At 40.5% G+C, this 19,514-nt stretch overlaps 1 protein-coding gene across 1 annotated transcript in view; it reads right to left on the bottom strand.

The window, feature by feature from the left end:
- ice1 (KIAA0947-like (H. sapiens)) overlaps nucleotides 1–19,514 on the bottom strand; it is a 37,086-nt gene that overhangs the window by 4,258 nt on the left and 13,314 nt on the right. Inside the window, exons 4-13 of the mRNA XM_055659106.1 lie at nucleotides 19,471–19,489; nucleotides 17,894–18,005; nucleotides 16,611–16,687; nucleotides 16,480–16,517; nucleotides 15,898–15,980; nucleotides 15,046–15,082; nucleotides 14,903–14,959; nucleotides 14,040–14,132; nucleotides 13,492–13,880; nucleotides 5,895–10,938 (exon numbers count right to left, since the gene is read on the bottom strand). Coding sequence (XP_055515081.1) covers nucleotides 6,088–10,938; nucleotides 13,492–13,880; nucleotides 14,040–14,132; nucleotides 14,903–14,959; nucleotides 15,046–15,082; nucleotides 15,898–15,980; nucleotides 16,480–16,517; nucleotides 16,611–16,687; nucleotides 17,894–18,005; nucleotides 19,471–19,489 — 5,756 coding nt within the window. The 3' untranslated portion in view covers nucleotides 5,895–6,087. The remainder of the gene's footprint in view (nucleotides 1–5,894; nucleotides 10,939–13,491; nucleotides 13,881–14,039; nucleotides 14,133–14,902; nucleotides 14,960–15,045; nucleotides 15,083–15,897; nucleotides 15,981–16,479; nucleotides 16,518–16,610; nucleotides 16,688–17,893; nucleotides 18,006–19,470; nucleotides 19,490–19,514) is intronic.

Genomic DNA, 19,514 nt, shown 5'->3' with positions numbered 1-19,514 from the left:
AAGTGGTTGAATTTCTTACAGTAGTTGCAAATTGTACCATACGCAACGCAGAATACCCAACCTGGAGCATGGGAATTGTTACAATTAGGGCATCGAGCAGCAGACCTTTGTTGCTGCCAGGGAGGGGAAGGCTGTGAAGGCTTGTTACGGCAGGATGTATCAGTAAGGTTTGCACTAGACTGGGAGCTCTGCCCAGAGGTAACAGTCCTTGTGTGAGAAGCAATTATCTCAGCAATCCGTCGGCGTGTTCGGCTTAATTTAGTCAGTACAGTGTTACGAAGCAGCTCGTCTCTCACTTTGTCACTGAGCATACCTCCAATGAGTTTGTCGCGGACCAGATTGCAAAATTCTCAAAACGACAGCGCGCAGCCATGTGCTTCAAGCCACTGATAAAGCACTCGATGGGTTCGTCCTGCTATTGGAAACGAGTGAAAAACTTGGTGCGTTTGATGATAGAGATCGAAGGGAGGTCACATAGCTGCCTGAACTTAGCAAGTAGAACAGCAGGGTCATCACTCGTTTCTGCAGGCAGCTGGACCAGATTATTTTGGTCTAAAACAGCAGGCGCAAAAGTAAAACGATTCGCACGCTTCATTGCCTCAGGGCCAGCAAGGTTTAAGAGTACAAAAACAAGTACCTCTGGCGGATCGTTGCGATGAACAATACGAATGTAGTGAGTGTAGTCGTGCTCAAAAAGGCGCCATCGTTCGGCGATATCAGTCAAAGATCAGAGGACCAGGATGGCGAGACGAGTTTGCCATGATGGAGAAAACAGGCACATAAACAATGAGAAAGAAATAAAACCCGATAAACTTAAACGGGGTGGGTAAGAAACTACTTCTTGACACCATGTAATGTGTCGAGTCGTATGCATATCAAGATACAACACATGTTTATTAAAGTTCACTCACAGCATTCATCTGTATGGTTACAGTAACTAGCAGCTACTAAGACTGTATTACTTAAGCAGACTTCTGATACTATAAACAGCATAGTAGGAGGAGCTTCTACTAACAGGCACTACAATGTAAGAAGTAAGAAGTAACCAATCTACACCACCTGTTCTCCAATGCTCCAAATGAAGGTGCATTTCTATTACCCTTTCACAATATTTACTTTATTTCTCCTTAACATTTTTATAGCCTTTAATTCCTTGGACTCTGAAAGTTGGTTTACACCATCTTTAAAAGGCAAACTTTTTTCAGCCAAAGTGCAATCACATTTAAATTTACCTGAATTGGAATCTATTTGGTACCATTTTTCCTTTTTATTCCGACTATTAATATCTACCTGCAAATGAATGCTGCCATCCACATTCCTCAAAATGGTAAGTAGCATTTTATAGGAATATGAATGGCAGCATGAAATTGCAGGTGGATATTAACAGTTGAAATTTGTATCATTGGATCACTTGGAGATTAGAAATTAGCAAATGACAGCTGTTAGATTAGATGCAGGGCTCGAAATTAGCAGTTGCCCAGGTGCCAATGACCACCCAAAGTGCCGCCGGGCAACCTAAACGCCAAGCCATTTTGCCCGGCTTGGCACTGCAGATACCGGTTTATTCCGAAAATAGATACAAAATACTGGAGTAACTCGGAGGGTTGGGTATGCGGGCTGTCAGATGGGTATAGTCGGTTTTAACAGCTATTATCATAAAATGCCTTTAGAAATTTCCATGCAACCTGTATATTTTGTAATGGATAAATTATGTGGGAAGCGAGAGTGTTTCTGTGCCAATAGCAATAACGACCCATGCTATGGCCATGTCATGGTAATTTTCAGTCCTTCACAGAAAACATGCTTGCATCAATCTGTAGTGTGCATGGTTAAGCATATATGTTACCATAGTCCAGGATTTATTGACAGGTTGATCATACGCTGAATAATCCAACCACATTTTTGTTTGGAAGTGGAATGAACTAATAGAAATTGCATTCATTGCAATGTGTAAAAAGAGTTGAGATACTGTATTATAATTTTCTGCATGTCATTGTGGTATATATCATGTCTTGATTGGTGAATATGTTTAGTTTGTGACTTTATTTGAAGCAGAAAAAATATGTGAATGCTTCATTGAGCATAATTCCGACTGGTAACTACGCACTTCGTCCGAGCACATTATCGCATGCGTCAAGCAAGCCATCTTAAATGAGCACCTAAACTATCATTTGGCAACCTATAGAGCTGCCTAGGTTGCCCAACTGGCAACAGGGAAAAAAAGTTAAGTGAGAGCCCTGAGATGGTCTATAATTCCCAGGTTTCCCCATTCTAGAAAATATTTATAAATGTGTCCCGGTTTATGTATGATGAAGGAATACTTGGCAGTCTTGGATATCTACAGAGAAACCATAAAAAAAGACCACATATCCTGTTACCCTTAATTATTCTACCATTGAGGAATTCTTGCAGGAAGGTATCGTTTTCAAACTTTACTGTAATCTCACCAACATCTCTATACTTCACATCAAACAATCAGCCATAACTGAAGTTACTAATCATTGCAATTTTAAAAGTGAATTTTCTCTCAATTGCTGAGCAGTGCAATTCCAAAAATTACATATGAAATGGTACAATTCAAACATCCTGCACAGTTCAATGGGTGAGATCAGGTTTCAGATTTTTTGTCATTTAATGCCCATTGCTTCGTTACGTTTTTTTTCTCCAACTAATTTTTTACTATTTTATAACTTCTCCTTAAGAACCCTTTAATGATTTCTTGACAAAAATACAGATATCTTGTTTTGCATACATCGATTACATACTGCCTTTTTTCAGAATCTTTCATTCCAGAGCTTATTTTTTGAGATATGTGGAAGGAATGAGAAGCAGAACAAATCAGACAATACCTGCATTTTATTAATAATTTTTCACTTTCTCAAGGCAAATCAAAGCATGTCACAAACAGCACTTTATCATGGCAAACCAAAACACTTCACAATAGCAGGTAGACACAAAATGCTGGAGTAGCTCAACACACAGTGTAGTGGCTATTTGGCTTTATTTTATGTGTCATTAATTACGGCATTTGCCTTTAAATTTTAGTCTGCCCGTAATTATGTGGGTGGGATTTATTACGTAGTCGGGGGCGTGTTTGCTTCTGGGTTCTCTTGCGCAGAAGTTTAGTTTGTTAGTTTAGTTTTAGAGCTCAACATGGCTAGAAGGAACACCCTTCGACCATGTGGAGTTTTGCCGAGACATGAGGAATTTTCTAATGTTTAAAAGCGATATGCTGGAGTTTGACTAAGATTAAAGTGTGCGAGTCAGGGAAGGTTGGATGAATATCTTACTATTTTTCTTCAACAATAAAGAAATTACATAGAAACATAGAAGATAGGTGCAGGAGGAGGCCATTCGGCCCTTCGAGCCAGTACTGCCATTCATTGTGATCATGGCTGATCGTCCCCTATCAATAACCCGTGCCTGCCTTCTCCCCATATCCCTTGACTCCACTAGCCCCTAAAGCTCTACCTAACCCCACTGCCTTCTGTGACAGGGAATTCCATAAATTCACAACTCTCTGTGAGAAAAAGTTTTTTCTCACCTCAGTCTTAAATGACCTCCCCTTTACTCTAAGACTGTGGCACCTGGTTCTGGACTCGCCCAACATAGGGAAACATTTTTTCCTGCATCTAGCTTTTCCAGTCCATTTATAATTTTATATGTTTCTATAAGATCCCCCCTCTTCCTTCTAAACTCCAGTGAATACAAGCCTGGTCTTTTCAAACTTTCCTCGTATGACAGTCCCGCCATCCCAGGGATCAATCTCGTGAACCTACACTGCACTGCCTCAATCACAAGGATGTCCTTCCTTAAATTAGGAGACCAAAATTGTACACAATACTCCAGATGTGGTCTCACCAGAGCCCTATACAACTGCAGAAGAACCTCTCTACTCCTATACTGAAATCCTCTTGTTATGAAGGCCAACATTCCATTAACTTTCTTCACTGCCTGCTGTACCTGCACGCCATCTTTCAGTGACACCCAGGTCTCGCTGGGTGTAACTGACAAGGACACCAAGATCTCGCTGTACCTCCCCCTTACCTAACCTAACCCCATTGAGATAATAATCTGCCCCCTTGTTTTTTCCGCCAAAGTGGATTACCTCACATTTATCTATATTATACTGCATTTGCCAGGCATCTGCCAACTTACTCAACCTGTCCAGGTCACCCTACAACCTCTTAACATCCTCTTCACAGTTCACACTGCCACCCAGCTTTGCATTATCTTCAAACCTATTAATCAAAAGACTGTTATGAGGATTTATCTTTCGAGAAGCTCTGAAAGTCTCATGGAAAGCTGACATGCGAATTACGACATTCTCCTTACCCCATGTTCTCTTAAGTGGCTAGAGGGAGTAATCTCTTGAACGATATAATAATCTGCCGCTACAGACAGCATCTATGGAGAGATGGAATGGGTGACATTTCGGTCCGAAACTCTTCTTCAGTCTGAAGAAGGGTTTGGACCCGAAACGCCACCCATTTCTTCTCTCCAGAGATGCTACTTGTCCCGCTGAGTTACTCCAGCATTTTGTGTCTAACTTCGCTTTAAACCAGCATCTGCAGTTCTTTCCTACTTCCCAATAGCACATTTATATTGAAATGTAGGTGCCATTGTTTCGTATGAGTTTAGAAACTGATGAGCTTTACATCAGTTTCTCTTCCTGATGTAAAGCTGGGCGACAGCGTGGGTTGCAAAAACACCCAGGGGTTTCAGGATGCTGTCAGACTAATAGGGGGCTGTGCAAACCATGCAAATGTGCAAGGATATACTTATGGAATGCAACGTGGGAACATTGTGCAACCATTCACTTTGAAAGAAAAGTATAGAAGTGGAATAATTGTTTTAAATAGTCAGAGAATGAAAGGTGTTGGTGCTCAGAGGGACCCAGTTGCCCCTGTACATATATCACGGACAGTAAATTTGCAGGCAATTAAGACATAAATGATACGTTGGCCTTTATTGCAAGTGGATTTGAATACAAAAACATTGCAAATAAATAGAGCTCTGGTGAAATAGCACCTGTTGTACTGTATAGGAGCCTAATCTCCTTCCTACGCAAGGACATATGTACGATAAGAGTTGAAAGGTTCACGGGGGATTGCTGGAAATGGGAGTATTGTAGTATGGGAAGAAGTTAAGACTGGATCTATAGTGTGTATGTGGGAACTGCAGCTGCTGGTTTACACCAAAGAAAGACACAAAATGCTGGAGTAACAGCGGGACAGGCAGTATCTCTGGATAGAAGGAATGGGTGACGTTTCAGGTCTTGGTGTGATGGTTGACCCGAAATGTCACCCATTCCTTCTCTCCAGAGATGCTACCTGTCCTACTGATTTAGTGGATCTATACTTCCAGGCTTTGAACAATGCAGATATAAAACATAAAATATTTTTATGACGTTTTACAGGGTCACGGTTTCACAATGAGGGTTTGGTTATTCAGAGAAAGATGAGAATAAATGTCTTTATTCAGAGGACGGGTAAAACATGGGTAAATGGGACTACCTTAGCTGGGCATTTTGGTCAAATTGGACGAGTTACGCCAAAGGGCTGTTTCGGTACTCTATGCCTATTACAACAAATCTTTGGAATTCTCTAAAAGGGCAGTGGAGCCTCTGAAGTAATTATATTCAATTGAAATCAATATATTTTTGGATATTAAGGAAAATTAGTGGAGGAGGATGGTATTGAAATTTTAAAATCGTCATCTTAAACCTCAGAGCAATGGTCAGAGAAACTTTAATCCACTTCTTTGTTCTCTGGAATTATTTGAAATGTTCAATATTTCATCATCCATAACATATCAATTACCACCGCAAAACTAATTTGACATTGGGATCATCTTTTACTTCAGCAGAGTAACAGAACAAACCACATGCTTACCTTATTGCCACTTAATTCATAAATCACTTCTTTCTCTTCATCACGCAGTACTGGGAGCTGAGGAATGTTCCCAACGAACACATGGCTGCGTATAACAGGGAGTAGGTCAAAGCAGGATTCAGTAATTTTCTTTAAGGCACTGGCTACAGCCTCTTCACTTGCATCAACAGGTTCACAAGGCTGGGAGAAAGCTTCAGTTGTATTTGTTGTTTTTTGGCTCTATGGCCCTATTGCAAAGTGGTTTGGTTTGTTGAACACCATCTACAGTGGAGGACTCTTTTGGGGCGATTAAATCAGAAGTATAATCCTCATGCTGACAATTGCCTTCAGTTTTCACTTTTTTAGCTCTGCTTGCTACATCATTTTCTGCACATCTTTTGGTAGCCTTTTGGTCTTGTTTGGATTTTTCCACGGCACCTGACATGCTAACATTAATTGGCTTCTGCTGCTCCAATTCTTTAACACACCCTTCAGACCTGGAATTGCTTCCTGCTTTTACAAATGCAGTTGGGGTTGAATTGATTGCTTTGAACCCCATGATTTGGTTCATTGGACCGGCTTGGTTCTCACCACCTGCAGAGCCACGCATGCTAAGCTGAACATTACCACGGAGAATATTTAAAGTTCGTGCTCGGGCAGAGAGATTGGGATACATAGCATCCAGAATTTTCACAGAATTCTCCTGAGGTAAAGTTGAACCTGCTGACGTTGATGCAGTCTGAGGTAGTCTCCCAGGCACAGGAACGGCATGCTTTGGGGTTGTAGTGCAAAACTGTAATGGAGAAGACTGGATTCTTTCATTTCTTGCAAGTTCTAAAGGGGATGGGGAATGGGTTGGAGGAGACTTTTGTTGTAAGTGATCCAACAGAGGTGAAATTGAAGCTGTCTTTGAGATCTCTTTTGAAGGAGAAACAAAGTCATCCTCAGGGGAACACAGAGATGATGCATTGGATGATGCAAGACGAGGGGATTGTACTCTTGTAGATCTTATGGTTCTTGGAGGTGTGGCTATAAGTGGTGGCAATAACGGTGGCAGAGGTTGTCCCATTTCTAACATCACTTGATGGATTTCTTGCATGCAAAATACTGGAGTGGAAACCTCGGGATTCACTACAGGTAGACTGTTTGGATCCAAACCTTTGCTCTTTCTTCTTAAAGCTGCACGCCTTTTGTAGGTAGACCGTATTTCTGATTTTTGTAAACCGGCATCTTGTTGTGCATCTCCATCAATCAAAGCATTTGGTAAAATCTTATTTGAATGTCCTTTCCTGCCACTTGCAGTCTTGCAGGTTTGATTACCTACTGAAGTTCTAAATGACTTCAAATTCACTGTACCATCAATTGTACTTTCAAATAATGCCTCTTTCTCATGCACTGATGCTGATCTAATAGGTCTCAGGTGGCCTGAAGTAGCATCAGGAAGGGAAGAAACATTATTTGCCAGTGCAAATTTATCTTTATCTTCTTTCTTAATGCCGATCTGAGGAAGAGTATTCAAAGAATTCCTTGTAAAAAGCACAACTTGTGAACCATTACATATTAGCTCTGTTTGTGTTGAGATATCTACTTTTTGTACTGGCTGCATGTAATTGGAAGCTTCTGTTATGGTATTGTTTGTAGAACTATTGACTTTATTCATACTCGCCTTGAAATTAGCCATTTCCTCAGTAATTCCAATGCTCTTACTGTTGATTTCGATGCCAAGGTTTTCTTTCATACAAATGCTAGTATCCTGATAGGAACAGACTTCAGAGGAGCTTTCCGATATCTCCACATCCACTGGATAATCTCGATTGCTAGCATTTCCTTCCAAATGTTCATTTTCTATCGGTGTACAGCCTAACAAGTCACTCTTAGGGCTTGTTTCCAAGTAAGTTTCATTGTCACAAACCTTTTGTGCAGGGTTATCCAAATCTGAATCTGCACATTCTACTGACATAGCATTATCACCATTTCCTGCAGCTTCATAATTTACATTTGTATTGTTGGGCATGTTAAGTGTTGGAGTTTGACAGGGGCCTTGTGAAAGCCCTTTATCTAAAGTGAGCTGTTTAGTTTTACTTTCATTGCAGTCAGGGTGGCTAGCTGTTGACTCTTCTGCAACATTTGTTGTGCTTTTATTATTACAATCAGTTTCATTAGAAGCTGATGCACTTTCAGAATCAAAAGATAAGTCAATACCACGCAGAGTAATGTGCTTAGAGAGGCCGTGCTGCCCAACTTCAGTTTTGCAATTCTGAGCCTGAACTTCAAGCACCCTTTTTTCTGGTGTGGCAATTTCAGTTGTCATATCCTTATCATCCAATTCATGATGAATAGTTTTCTGTGTATCTTCAATGGATCTTGGACTCTTTTTGATTGCTTTCCATTGCTTTCTTTTCTTGATTTTCCTAACCAGCGTTGAGACTCCCGTCTCATGGGTCTGAGGGCCTTGATTCATCTGAGAAATTTGTTTTGAAGGGGAACAAGATTTCAGAACTGGCTGTTGGATCCCATTACCAAGGAGTGCTTTTCCTAAAGGTTCATCCTTACTTTTTTCTATGCTGGAATATTCCTCAAATTCCAAAGCTGTATTATTTGCAGTATCAGCAGCTTCGACCTGCCCAGAATGAGGAGGACATTGCTCGGCAATATTCTGTGCCACATTTGGTCTTGAGGATTCATCTGAGAAGGCATCAAAATGGGGAGAAGTCTGACCAGAAGATAAATAATCCCCTGATGGTTTCAGGGTATGATTTACCTCTCCCATTTCACTTCTCTCCATTTCATTATTTTCCATTAACTGATCTTTCTGTTTATCATCAGCTTGGCTTTCACATTCAGTAACTTCAAAGCTTTTGAAATGTACACAAAGTTTATCCTTATTTTCATGTTCGTTGGGCATTTCTTTAGTAGAAGTGCACTCTCTGGAATTGTCCTGAGCAAGTTCAGTTTCCACAGAAGTGTTCGGCACTTCTGTGGTAACAGTGTTCAGAAATATAGATGCTTCTTTTGTTTTGGTAATAATATCCTCGTCTTTTATCATAGAATTTCTTTGCGATTCAACATTGCAGGACTGAATTGAAATCAGCGCGCATTGAGAAGGTATAGATATTTTCAATGTTTCTTCCTCTATCTCCTCAGTTGAAATGCACTCCTCCTCACCCAAAATAACACCCAGTGACACTGAACTATCAGACTCAACATATGGAGAACTTTCCTCTGCTTGGCCAAAAGAATCTTGATCTATTATCGCAGACTTGACTTGAGAATTGAATGGGACTAAAGCTGCTATGCATTTATCTTGTGGCCTGTCACATCCTGACTCAATGAAATCTAATTCCATGTCTCTAATATGAACGTCATACGTTGAACTGTTTTGGATGACATCAGTTACCTGTGGACCATCAAAATCCAGAGAAGCCATGTCCACCGAACTGCTCGTCTCCTTTATTGAGTCTGATCGTTTCTGTTGAATAAATTCTTGTTCTGAAGATACTGCAAGTTCATCCTTAAAATAAGTGGGACCAAGTACATCTCTAGCACAAACAGAGTCTTTGGATCCACCCTCAGTATTTGAACTCTCAATTGTGACAAGTACAGTTGTTCCTTTCATTCTGTCATGCCTATTTTGTTCCTCTGCTCCAGTGGCATTATGTAGGGTAGAAGTTACTATTGATTTATTTTTTTGACTATTAGATATTAAGTTAACATAATTAATATTCTCTTTCCCTTTATTCTCTACAGAAACATATTTATTTGACTCATCCAGAGATTGATCAGTTTCTGTCGAACAGTCCAAATGTCCAGGCAGTACTATCTCCTTCATTTTTTTAAGTTTGCTTTGCTCTTTTACTTCAAATTTATTAAAAGTCTCCTCAACGTCTGAGGCCAGCAGTGAATTTAGTGGTGATTTATCTTTTTCATTTGGGGATATTGAACCAGCAGAATTATTTTCCTCCATCGTTAACTCTGTAGAAATTAAAGTCTTAAAATTGCCTTGAGAAACACCAGTTTCCTCGGCTTTTGGTGATGTGTCCGTCATTTTAGGTGTTTGCTCCTTCAATGGTGACTCTCCTTGAGTAAACTCCACATCAACTGTTTGTAGTGAAGTCTGAGTACATTCAGCATGCAGTTTGTCAGATGTAAAACTACTGCAATTAACCTCCTCCATCTCCATATCCTTTGCAGGAATGCATTGTTCCTGACTAACACCATTTACCACAGTACTGTTAAGCTGTGAATGTGAAATTACTACTTCCATCATGTCAACATCTGTTGGCCCCTTTGCCACATCCATTGATTTTGTGTGCTCATTATCAGAAACCAACACAGAAGCATTGGTACGTTCATTTTTTTGACTGTCACATGTAGACGTTTTGTAGTGAATTTCTTCCACCTCCATTTCTTCAGAGGTTGTAACTAGCTGGCTGCAAGAATCGGTTTCTTGTAAAATAAGATCCTCAGTGTCCCCTTCCTTAATATGTGCATCTATTCTAACTTCATTTTTGCTGTTTGGATTTGAACTTGTCAGTTCCACTATTTTACGGTTAGGTGTAACCAAAATGGCAGTATTTTTTGAGTCGTCATTCTCCTGCAACCCCTCGGGATAATTGTGCAGTGGAGATGTCATATCCTCTTCACGAAAACCATTAAGTGTGAGAAGTGTATGAACACACTGAATTTCTGAGGTGGTCATGTCAGAGTTCATTTGTGTCTCCTCAAGTGATGACTGTGCTTCAGTATTGTTCTCACTTCTACATTGAGCATCTCCAGCAATCAAAGAAGGGTATGACACTTCATCCTCTGTTTTGGTGTCAGTCAAACCTTCTATGTTCACATTTTCAGTTTCTGTCTTAGTGCAATCCATTTTCTCAGCAGATGACTCTTCGGGTGTACTTTCAGAAACGCCTGCTTCCGTCAAAGATGACTGATCAGTTGTCACTGCCTCGGAGCAAGCAGAACTATCAGGATGTTCAGCCTCTGAAAAACCCTCGCTGCAGATTCTTCTAGGAGCAGCACCTTCATCATCACTTGAATCCGTAATGTTTCCAAATATGCTTTGCTGCACAAGAAAGAAAGAAAATAATATTTATTTGACATTCAAATTGTTTTTTATTTGAAAGCAACATGACATTAACCACTTATCTAGACAGAAAATGCTACGAACTGTGATAACAGAAACTGATTTAACATTTCAGGTTGAAGACCCTTCATCAGAATTAGGAGAACATTAATTTCTAATTTCTATGTTTCTGTTAGATCTCTCCAGCACTTTTGTCGACCTTCGATTTTTCCAGCATCTGCAGTTCTTTCTTAAACAAATATGGTAACTTGTTTCTTTTCTGCAGATGCTGCTTAAGTATTGGGTGCAGTTTTGCAGCCTGGAGTATTGTGTACAGTTTTGGTCCCCTAAATAGAGGAAGGACATTCTTGCTACTGAGGGAGTGCAGAGTAGGTTCACAAGGTAAATTCCCGGGAGGGCCGGACCGTCATATGCTGAGAGAATGGAGCGACTGGGCTTGCATATTCTGGAATTTAGAAGGATCTTATTGAAACATATAAGACTATCAAGGGTTTGGACACGCGAGAGGCAGGAAACATGTTCCCTAGGTTGGGGGAGTCCAGAACCAGGGGCCACAGTTTAAGAATAAGGGGCAAGCCATTTAGAACAGAGATGAGGAAACATTTTTTCACACAGAGTAATGAGTCTGTGGAATTCTCTGCCTCACCAGAGGGCAGTGGAGGCCAGTTCTCTGGATACTTTCAAGAGAGAGCTAGACAGGGCTCTTAAAAATAGTGGAGTCAGGGGATGTGGGGAGAAGGCAGGAACGGGGTACTGATTGGGGATGATCAGCCATGATCATATTGAAGGGTCGAATAGCCTACTCCTGCACCCATTGTCTATTGACCTGCCGAATTTTCTGGCAGTTTTTGTTTCAGATTTTCAGCATCTGAAGATATCACAGGATTGGTTCACTTGATTTCCCAAGTGTGCCTCAATCAGTCTCTGCAAGTGGTGTGCCTCAATCAGAGCTCTGAATAACACTGAACAAATGTCTCCACAGCTGTGAGTACCCATAATGTGGTTTGAAAATGAAAATATGGTTAGTTTGAGGAAAAAATCACTGCCTGCAAATGGTTGTTTGGGTTGAAGTAAAAAGGCACCCTCTCTCTCCCCCCCCCCCCCCCCCCTCTCCTCTCCCCCCCCCTTTCTTTCTCTCTCCCCCTCCCCTCTCTCTCCCCCTCTCTCTCTCTCCCCCCCCCCCCCCCTCCCTCTCTCTCTCTCTCTCTCTCTCTCCCTCCCCCCCCCCCCCCCCCCCCCCCGGCTCCATACGTGTGGCCGCTCAGCCAGCATGCTCTTCTGGATCATCATGGTGATGATGGTGGGAAGCAGCACTGCCCTGCACGCCGCCCGGGCCGCCTTCAGCCCCCCATAGCGCCGGCTCCGTCAGTCTGCCCGCTCATTCGCTGCAACACCGGCCTACCGACAGCCCGGACGATCCTTCGCAGCACCCACCAGCGGCCCTGCAGCCCGACCAATCCTTCGCAGCACACACCGGCGGCCCGACCGACCCCTCGCAGCACTCACCGGCCTACCCACAGCCCGACCGACCGACTGATCGACTGACTGACCCTAATCCTAGCCCTAGCTCTACATTGTTTTAAATCTTTTTTATTTAACAGTTCACATCATAACTTTACAAAGATAAATCAATTGCAAAACAAAATTAACAGCAAGGTTTGCATTACCTTTATTCCTTCGAAACCTTGATCAGCTGTGCAAGCAGGTTGACAAAAAGCTAATGGAGCTCAATTTAGATAAATCCATTTTGGGAAGTCAAATTAGGACAGGACCTCACAATGAATGGCAGGGCCGTGGGGGAGCGTTAAAGAGCAGAGGAATCTAGGAATACAACATAGTTCCCTGAATGTGGCATTGCAGGGGAATAGGATGGTGAAAGCGGCTTTTGGCACACTGATCTGCACCAGTCAGGGAATTGATTATAGAAGTTGGGTCTTTAAGTTACAGTTGGACAAGACAGTGGCAAGGCCATACTTGAAGTATTTGATGCCATTAAGCTGGAGACGTTGCAGAAATGATTTACGAGTATGTTGCCAGGACTGGAGGGCTTGAGTTGGGCCGGTTGGGACTATTCCTTGGAGCAGAGAAAACTGAGGAGATACTTTGTGGAGGTGTATAAAATCATGAAGGGCATTCAGTGAAAGTGCAGATTTTTTCTCAGGGCAAGGAAAATTAGAAAATAGAAAGCATAGGTTTAAGGTGTGGGAAGCCCGAGGGGCAACTTTTTTCCACACAAAGGATGGTGAGTATTTGGCTCCGACAGAGGAAGTAGTTGAGGAAGGCACAATAGCATTCAAAAGTCATTTGCGCAGACATATGGACAGGAAACAATAAGAGGGACATATGTGGGGAAATGAGACTTGCTTAGAGATTCATCTTAGTAAGCATGGCCAAGTTAGGCCGAAGGGCCTGTTTATATGCTGCATGACAATGACCCTAATGATCTAACAAATTATAGGTTATAGCTATTGGAATTATTTGATAATGTATAAAATTGTTCTCTAATAACGTGCAACATTTGTTTACACTTGCCTTTCCAGAAGGTGACGGATATGGCAATGGAGACAATTGAGGTGGAAGAGGTTGTGTCCAAAAAAGAATTTCTTGCAGCTGTAGACTTAAAGCATCTTGCTCAGCATCATTTTCAGTGTCACTATCAGTATCCGCACTTGAACTGTCAACAGGATCTTGATGTCTCATCACTTCTACAGTTTTCTCATCACAGAAAGTACTGTCACCATTGTTTTTCAGTCCTTCATCAATCAGACACTTATCCAGTTCACTCTGATTATTATTTTCCTGGTCACATTTCAGCTTTTGCAACGATGAAGATGATGGCTCTTTCAGTGGACTGCTGTGATGTGGGTTAATTCCATTTCTGTTAAGAATCTTGCATTTCTTCCATGATTTTGGTTTTGTATCTATAATGTATAGAATAAAACGTTATTGCTTTTCAAATGGAACATATTACAATAAAACAAGCTCATCACTCCCAACCAACCATCACAATCACTTAATTTCTAACGATGAACAGAAGGAATGCTTATAACCAAATGAAAGGATAAAACAATTGTGCACACCTGGGCTGTACATGGCTTCCATGCTTGGCTTCTCTTGTACACTGGACCTTTCAATGCACATCCATATTTCATCAAGTAACAATTTCACTTTATCTGTTGATACAAAAAGCAGTTAATGCACCTTTCTGTTATTTTAACTTTGCTAATTAAACTTAACAGAATTATTTGATGCCACGTTCCCAATATGAATACTTTCCTATCAAGAGCACATGTTGAAAGTTCAGGTACATTGGCCCCAGTCTTTCACTTTTTTAAATAATGGTTCGAAAATCAGTAATTTCAATATGGGTAGAAAAAGTGAAATTGGAGCGACATTTTAAATCATGTTCATTTTATTTATTTATTTTTAAACAAAAACAGTGAATATCCTACTACACCACTAAATAACTTGAAGTTTTTAGATCACCAATATAATTTATGTTGCACCAGAGTTCCTCCAACAGTTTGATTTGTTTTGCTCCAGATTAAAGTATTTGCAATCTTGTGTGTCTCAGTTTATGTTGAGATTTTATAAACAATTTCTCATGTATTGTGTCATTTAGGCTCAGTGAAATATTACATGATTATTCACTCCAATGTTCAACAAATGTAAATTACACACATCTTAGCACATCATTGAAACATTTCAGCTAGTATGTATTAAAATAAACTGTATTTACAATTAGCATACTCACATCTTGTCAATTAAATATGGAATTGGTACATTTACATTTGGCTATTCACAGCCTAATGAAAATATATATTGTTATTAAATTATGAGCAAAGATACAAATCATTTCCGTAGTGATGTTAATCATAATGAAAACCATTTTAAAATCAAAACATGAATAATGTAAAGTCTACATGAATACTGAATTACTTACTTTTGTCTACTCTTGGTACTTCCTGCCTGGAATTCTCTGAATCTGCATCTTTCAAAACTGCAAAACATATTGCAGACATATTAAAAAGCTCTTACACGCCAAATTGGTGAAAATGTATTTAAGAATATACATTGTGATTTTACCTTTTACACCATTCTTCTGTCGAACTAGCAGTTTTTCCTGTTGATTTTGAAAAACATTATCATTCTCAAAAAAATGCACAAACCTTCATGACAAAGATTTTACGTAAAGGTGGAAAAATATTCATGTATGCTGTGGCATCCCATCATCTTTGTGTATTATCTCCCAGCATCTACCAGATAAATTAAATCATTTACCACACTGTGATTTTGCTTTTTGCTGTTGTGCATAAACTACATACACTACTAAAGTTGTGAACGTGTCAGATTACTAGTTTTACTGTAGCTCCTTAATACCAAATATCTTCATCTAGTCCGTCTCAAGTCACCGTGTCTGCTAGCACATCTTTGTGATTGATTAAAACAGAAGTTCTTGAAATGCAAGGTTCCTTTGGTTGCTTTTATTCTTGGAAATTCTTTGGGCAGGTTAGTGAGATGGTTTCCTCTCCAGGCTTGAATGGCCTTTGGCTGGCAGATTCCTTCCCAGGTCATTCAACCTATGGTAGGTCTGGTTTTTAATCCTGCTTAGCAATCATAAACCTTCCCCGTCATCAAGGGCGATCCAGGCATGGCAGTGGGTCGGGTGTCAATGACCTTATGTTGTTTAGACTCTGTAGGGAAACAGAGCATCAGATAGCAAAAAGCCTAGCCTGGCAGATGAGTTGGCACATTTAAATGTAGGCAAATCCTACAACCCATTTGTATGGACAAATTCAAGAAACATGTTTGAAGAGTATATCGTGATCCTGCAGCAGGTTAGAGATTTGTTTGGTAAATGTGCAAAAGCTTAGCAAGTGAAGTTTAACATGGAAACATTTGATGTTGGGAGGAATTGAAATTATATTTTATGTTTACCTGAGTTTTCTTTAAATTTCTTTCCAACGTTGTCTTCTCTTTTTTCAACTGCTTTATTTCTCCCTTTTGTTTAGTCGTTGTTTCTTCATTTGAATGGAATTTTTTTTTAAACCAAAAAAAATGGTGGCAATTAATTCACAGGGCAGTCACACAAGACAATCAAATTATTCACATGTGACAAATAGTAGGAATGCTTCTGGTCATACTTGACTGTTCTACTTAATTGAACAGAAACACAATATTTTTTTATCAAGATGAAATTTATCCACTTAGATTAGATTAATTTGAAACCTCAGATTCTTCATTGAAATATGTTCTGCTTGGGCTATCATTTCTCACATCTTCACTTGCTGTAGGTTAAAGAAGTGTGTGTGGGGGGGGAGTTTAGTTCATACTGTAGGATCTGCTTTAATTTGATAAATACAATATTGTATATTGCATTCCACTGTATACATTTTTTTCTTTTTACCAAAGACTGGATGGACATTTACCATTCGTGTGTATACTTATAACAGATTCCGTGTGTATACTTATAACAGATTGCTGTAGAACTTTTTGACAGTAACTTCTGAAAGTAATTACCTTCCAGTTTTTTAATCTGCGTTTCCAATTTCTTCTTCCTGAAATACAAAATAGTGTTGAAACCATAAAAGGTAAGATAACTAAAATATAATAATAGAATTTATGGAGGGCCAATTAAGAAAACTACTCACAACGCATCATTTTTTATCTGCTCTTGTTCCAATTTACTGAATTCTAAATGTGTCTGCTGATACATCTTGATGGAACTCTGTCAGAAAATGCATAAAACTATTTATTAGAAACTGAGAAATGGGAAGGGTGGTGGTGTTGGTGGAATCTTTTTTTTTTTGGTTAATACTCTAATATTTGATCGTGCACCGAGGTGTGCTTTTATTGTAAAATGAGATTTTGGCATTACTTAATCCATTATCCTAAGACCTAAGACATTCATTTTGTCAAATTTACACCAAACTTTCAAATATTTCCAATTTACCATATTTCCCGGCAATGAAGACGCAATTTTTTACCCAAAAATAAGGCATGGAAATTTACCTGCGTCTTGGAGGCCGAAGGTTAGGTCGTTAGCCAAGAAAGATAGACTTGGCTATCCCTCAGTACAACAACATCAAGAACGATGTTGCTGTACTGAGGGATAGCCAAATCTGTCCTTCATTGCTGGCAGCTGATGGGAAGCGGCTGTAAAAGGACAGCGCCGCTGGGGCGGGGGGGGGAACGACGACGACGACGCTGTGAACTCCTTTCACAGCTTGTGGGGAGTCTGGCCTGGGTCAGCACGGCTTGGGCTGTACAAATTGGCTGGGCCGCCAGGGGTAAGGTTGCGGGGAGGGCAGGAGCGTTGAGAAGGAGGGGGTCGGGGATCATGCTGGCATCTCACTCACCGCTGCCGTGGCGCTCCGGGCGCGAAGCCACCGCTTGTGGCCGGGAGGGAAGTAGCTCGGGTGGCTGCAAGCTGCCGCCGGGAACGGATAGCGGAACCGGCCGCCACCTCAGTGCCTTCTGCCGGCCGGCCAGCCACGGTATGCTTCAGCACTGGTGCAACCGGTGGAGGTAGTGATTGGCAGGTAGCTACTGGGCGGAAGGTTGGCTGCTCCGTCCCGGGCTCGCTCTCTCTCTAGTAGTCCCGGGGCAGGCGACCTGGGCACTACAACCAGTTCCGTGGCTCGCAGGCGACCTGGGAACTGCAGCTAGTCCCGGGGTTTTGAGGGATCTGGGAACTGCAGCCAGTCCCGGGGCACGCAGGCGACGTTGCCGACCCCTGGACTAAACCAAACCCTTGATCCTGTCCCGCCATCCTTTTTTCAAAATTTAGCAACTTAAATTGGGGGTGTGTCTTCACGCAGGTGCATCTTCATTGTCGGGAAATATGGTAATCAGAGATATATTAATTAAAAACCAAAATAGCACCAGTTTCTAATTTGATGTACAATAACAATTTTATCCTAAATCATATTACCCTCTTTTCTTCCAGTTCTACCCGCATTGCATCCATTTCTTCCCTGCATTTTTCCAGAGGTACACTTCTTTGTAATGACTCATCCAGTTGATCTCGGAGTGTTTTCCGATCTCTGCAGAAGGGGAAAAAAAAAGAAATGGGACAATGCAAAATGGGATTAAACACACCGCAAGCAAAAATAAATAAATAAATAAATAAATAAGTAGAATCTTACCACGATTTGGTCATAACTATTTGCTTAAAAGTAATCTCAGAAGAAGGGAAAAGGATGTGGATCTTGGTGGTAATTTGGACTTTTCTGCCAAAAAATTCTTAAAGTTTGTGTTTTCTTTTTAAAAAGTAATCACCCAACTGCTCAAAGGCTTTTATTTATTTTCCATTTTAGTGCTTACAACGAGGACATTATTATCCCTTATCTTGTTTGATTACTATCTTATCTCTTACTGAAAGTGCATTTGAGTGGATATTAGATGTGGATAGAACTAGTCTCGGCTCCAGTGCTCCCTGCACTTTAAGATACTGAAACTTACATTATGATATATGTTCCCTGGGGATGCTACTGAAGCTAACTGGCATATCTAGAACCAGAGAAAAATGAACTTCAGAAAAGAGAAACAATAGGAGTAAAAAACATCAAACCCGTCCCAGCATTTGTCAAGATCCACTGATCTACTTTAACATTACTTTCCTGAAATAGCCACAAATCCTTTGCTGTCCTTAATATCCATAATCTATTGATTCCATTCTGAATAAAATCAGTGCTAAGACCTCATATGTCTCCAAAAGTTCAAGTCTGAATGAAGAAATTTCTCTCGATCATCGATTTAAATGGCCTATCCCTTATTCTGAGACCTTTACCCTAATCCTAGATCCTTTAGACAGGCAAAACACATTCCAAGCATTCAATCCATTGTGCAATGGAAAAACTTGGTACCTTTCAATGAGATTTCCTTTCATTCTTCAAAACCTTAGAATATACGGGCCAAGTTTAGTCAACTTCTCCTTATAGAGCAAACCTAGTACCTCAGCATACAGTGTCATTCATCTTTATTGTACTACATCTGCAGCCAGTATGAGCTTTAAAAAAAAAGTAAGGCGAGTTAAAATGTACAAATTACTTTGTGAAATCTCATCAAGGCAAGAATCACTATATTTCTTTAAGTGGATGAAATCTGCCATCCTTACGTTCTCGAGTCTTTTAAGTTACTTCAATCAACCCTGTGTTGACTCCTATTTAAATGGCTTGGCAAACCAGCCATTTAATCATTTAAATGGCTTGGAAAACCAGTCAGTTGTCACCAGCTTCCCAGGGGACAACTTGGGATGAGCGATACTCTAATAGAAATAATGAGTGACATCCTCTCCCACTCTTCTCAACATCAGCGGATGCAAGCCAAGCCAGTAAAACCTTTCCTCTTTCGACAGCCTGGCCAGGGTACGTTTGTATGAAATGAAAATAAAAATAAATAGGAACGCACAAAGAATATTCATGGAAATAACTTTAGTGCTAAAAGTCCCCAGTTCTGAGAGAATTGTATAATGCAATTGTATTGCAAAAAAATGGAAACATTCCTTACCGTTCAGTTTTCTGGAGCTGTAATAATCTGTTAAGAAAATCTCA

This window comes from Leucoraja erinacea, chromosome 2 (genome assembly GCF_028641065.1).
Source record: "Leucoraja erinacea ecotype New England chromosome 2, Leri_hhj_1, whole genome shotgun sequence".
Taxonomy (NCBI): domain Eukaryota; kingdom Metazoa; phylum Chordata; class Chondrichthyes; order Rajiformes; family Rajidae; genus Leucoraja; species Leucoraja erinaceus.
This window is presented reverse-complemented; position numbering and strand designations above follow the sequence as displayed.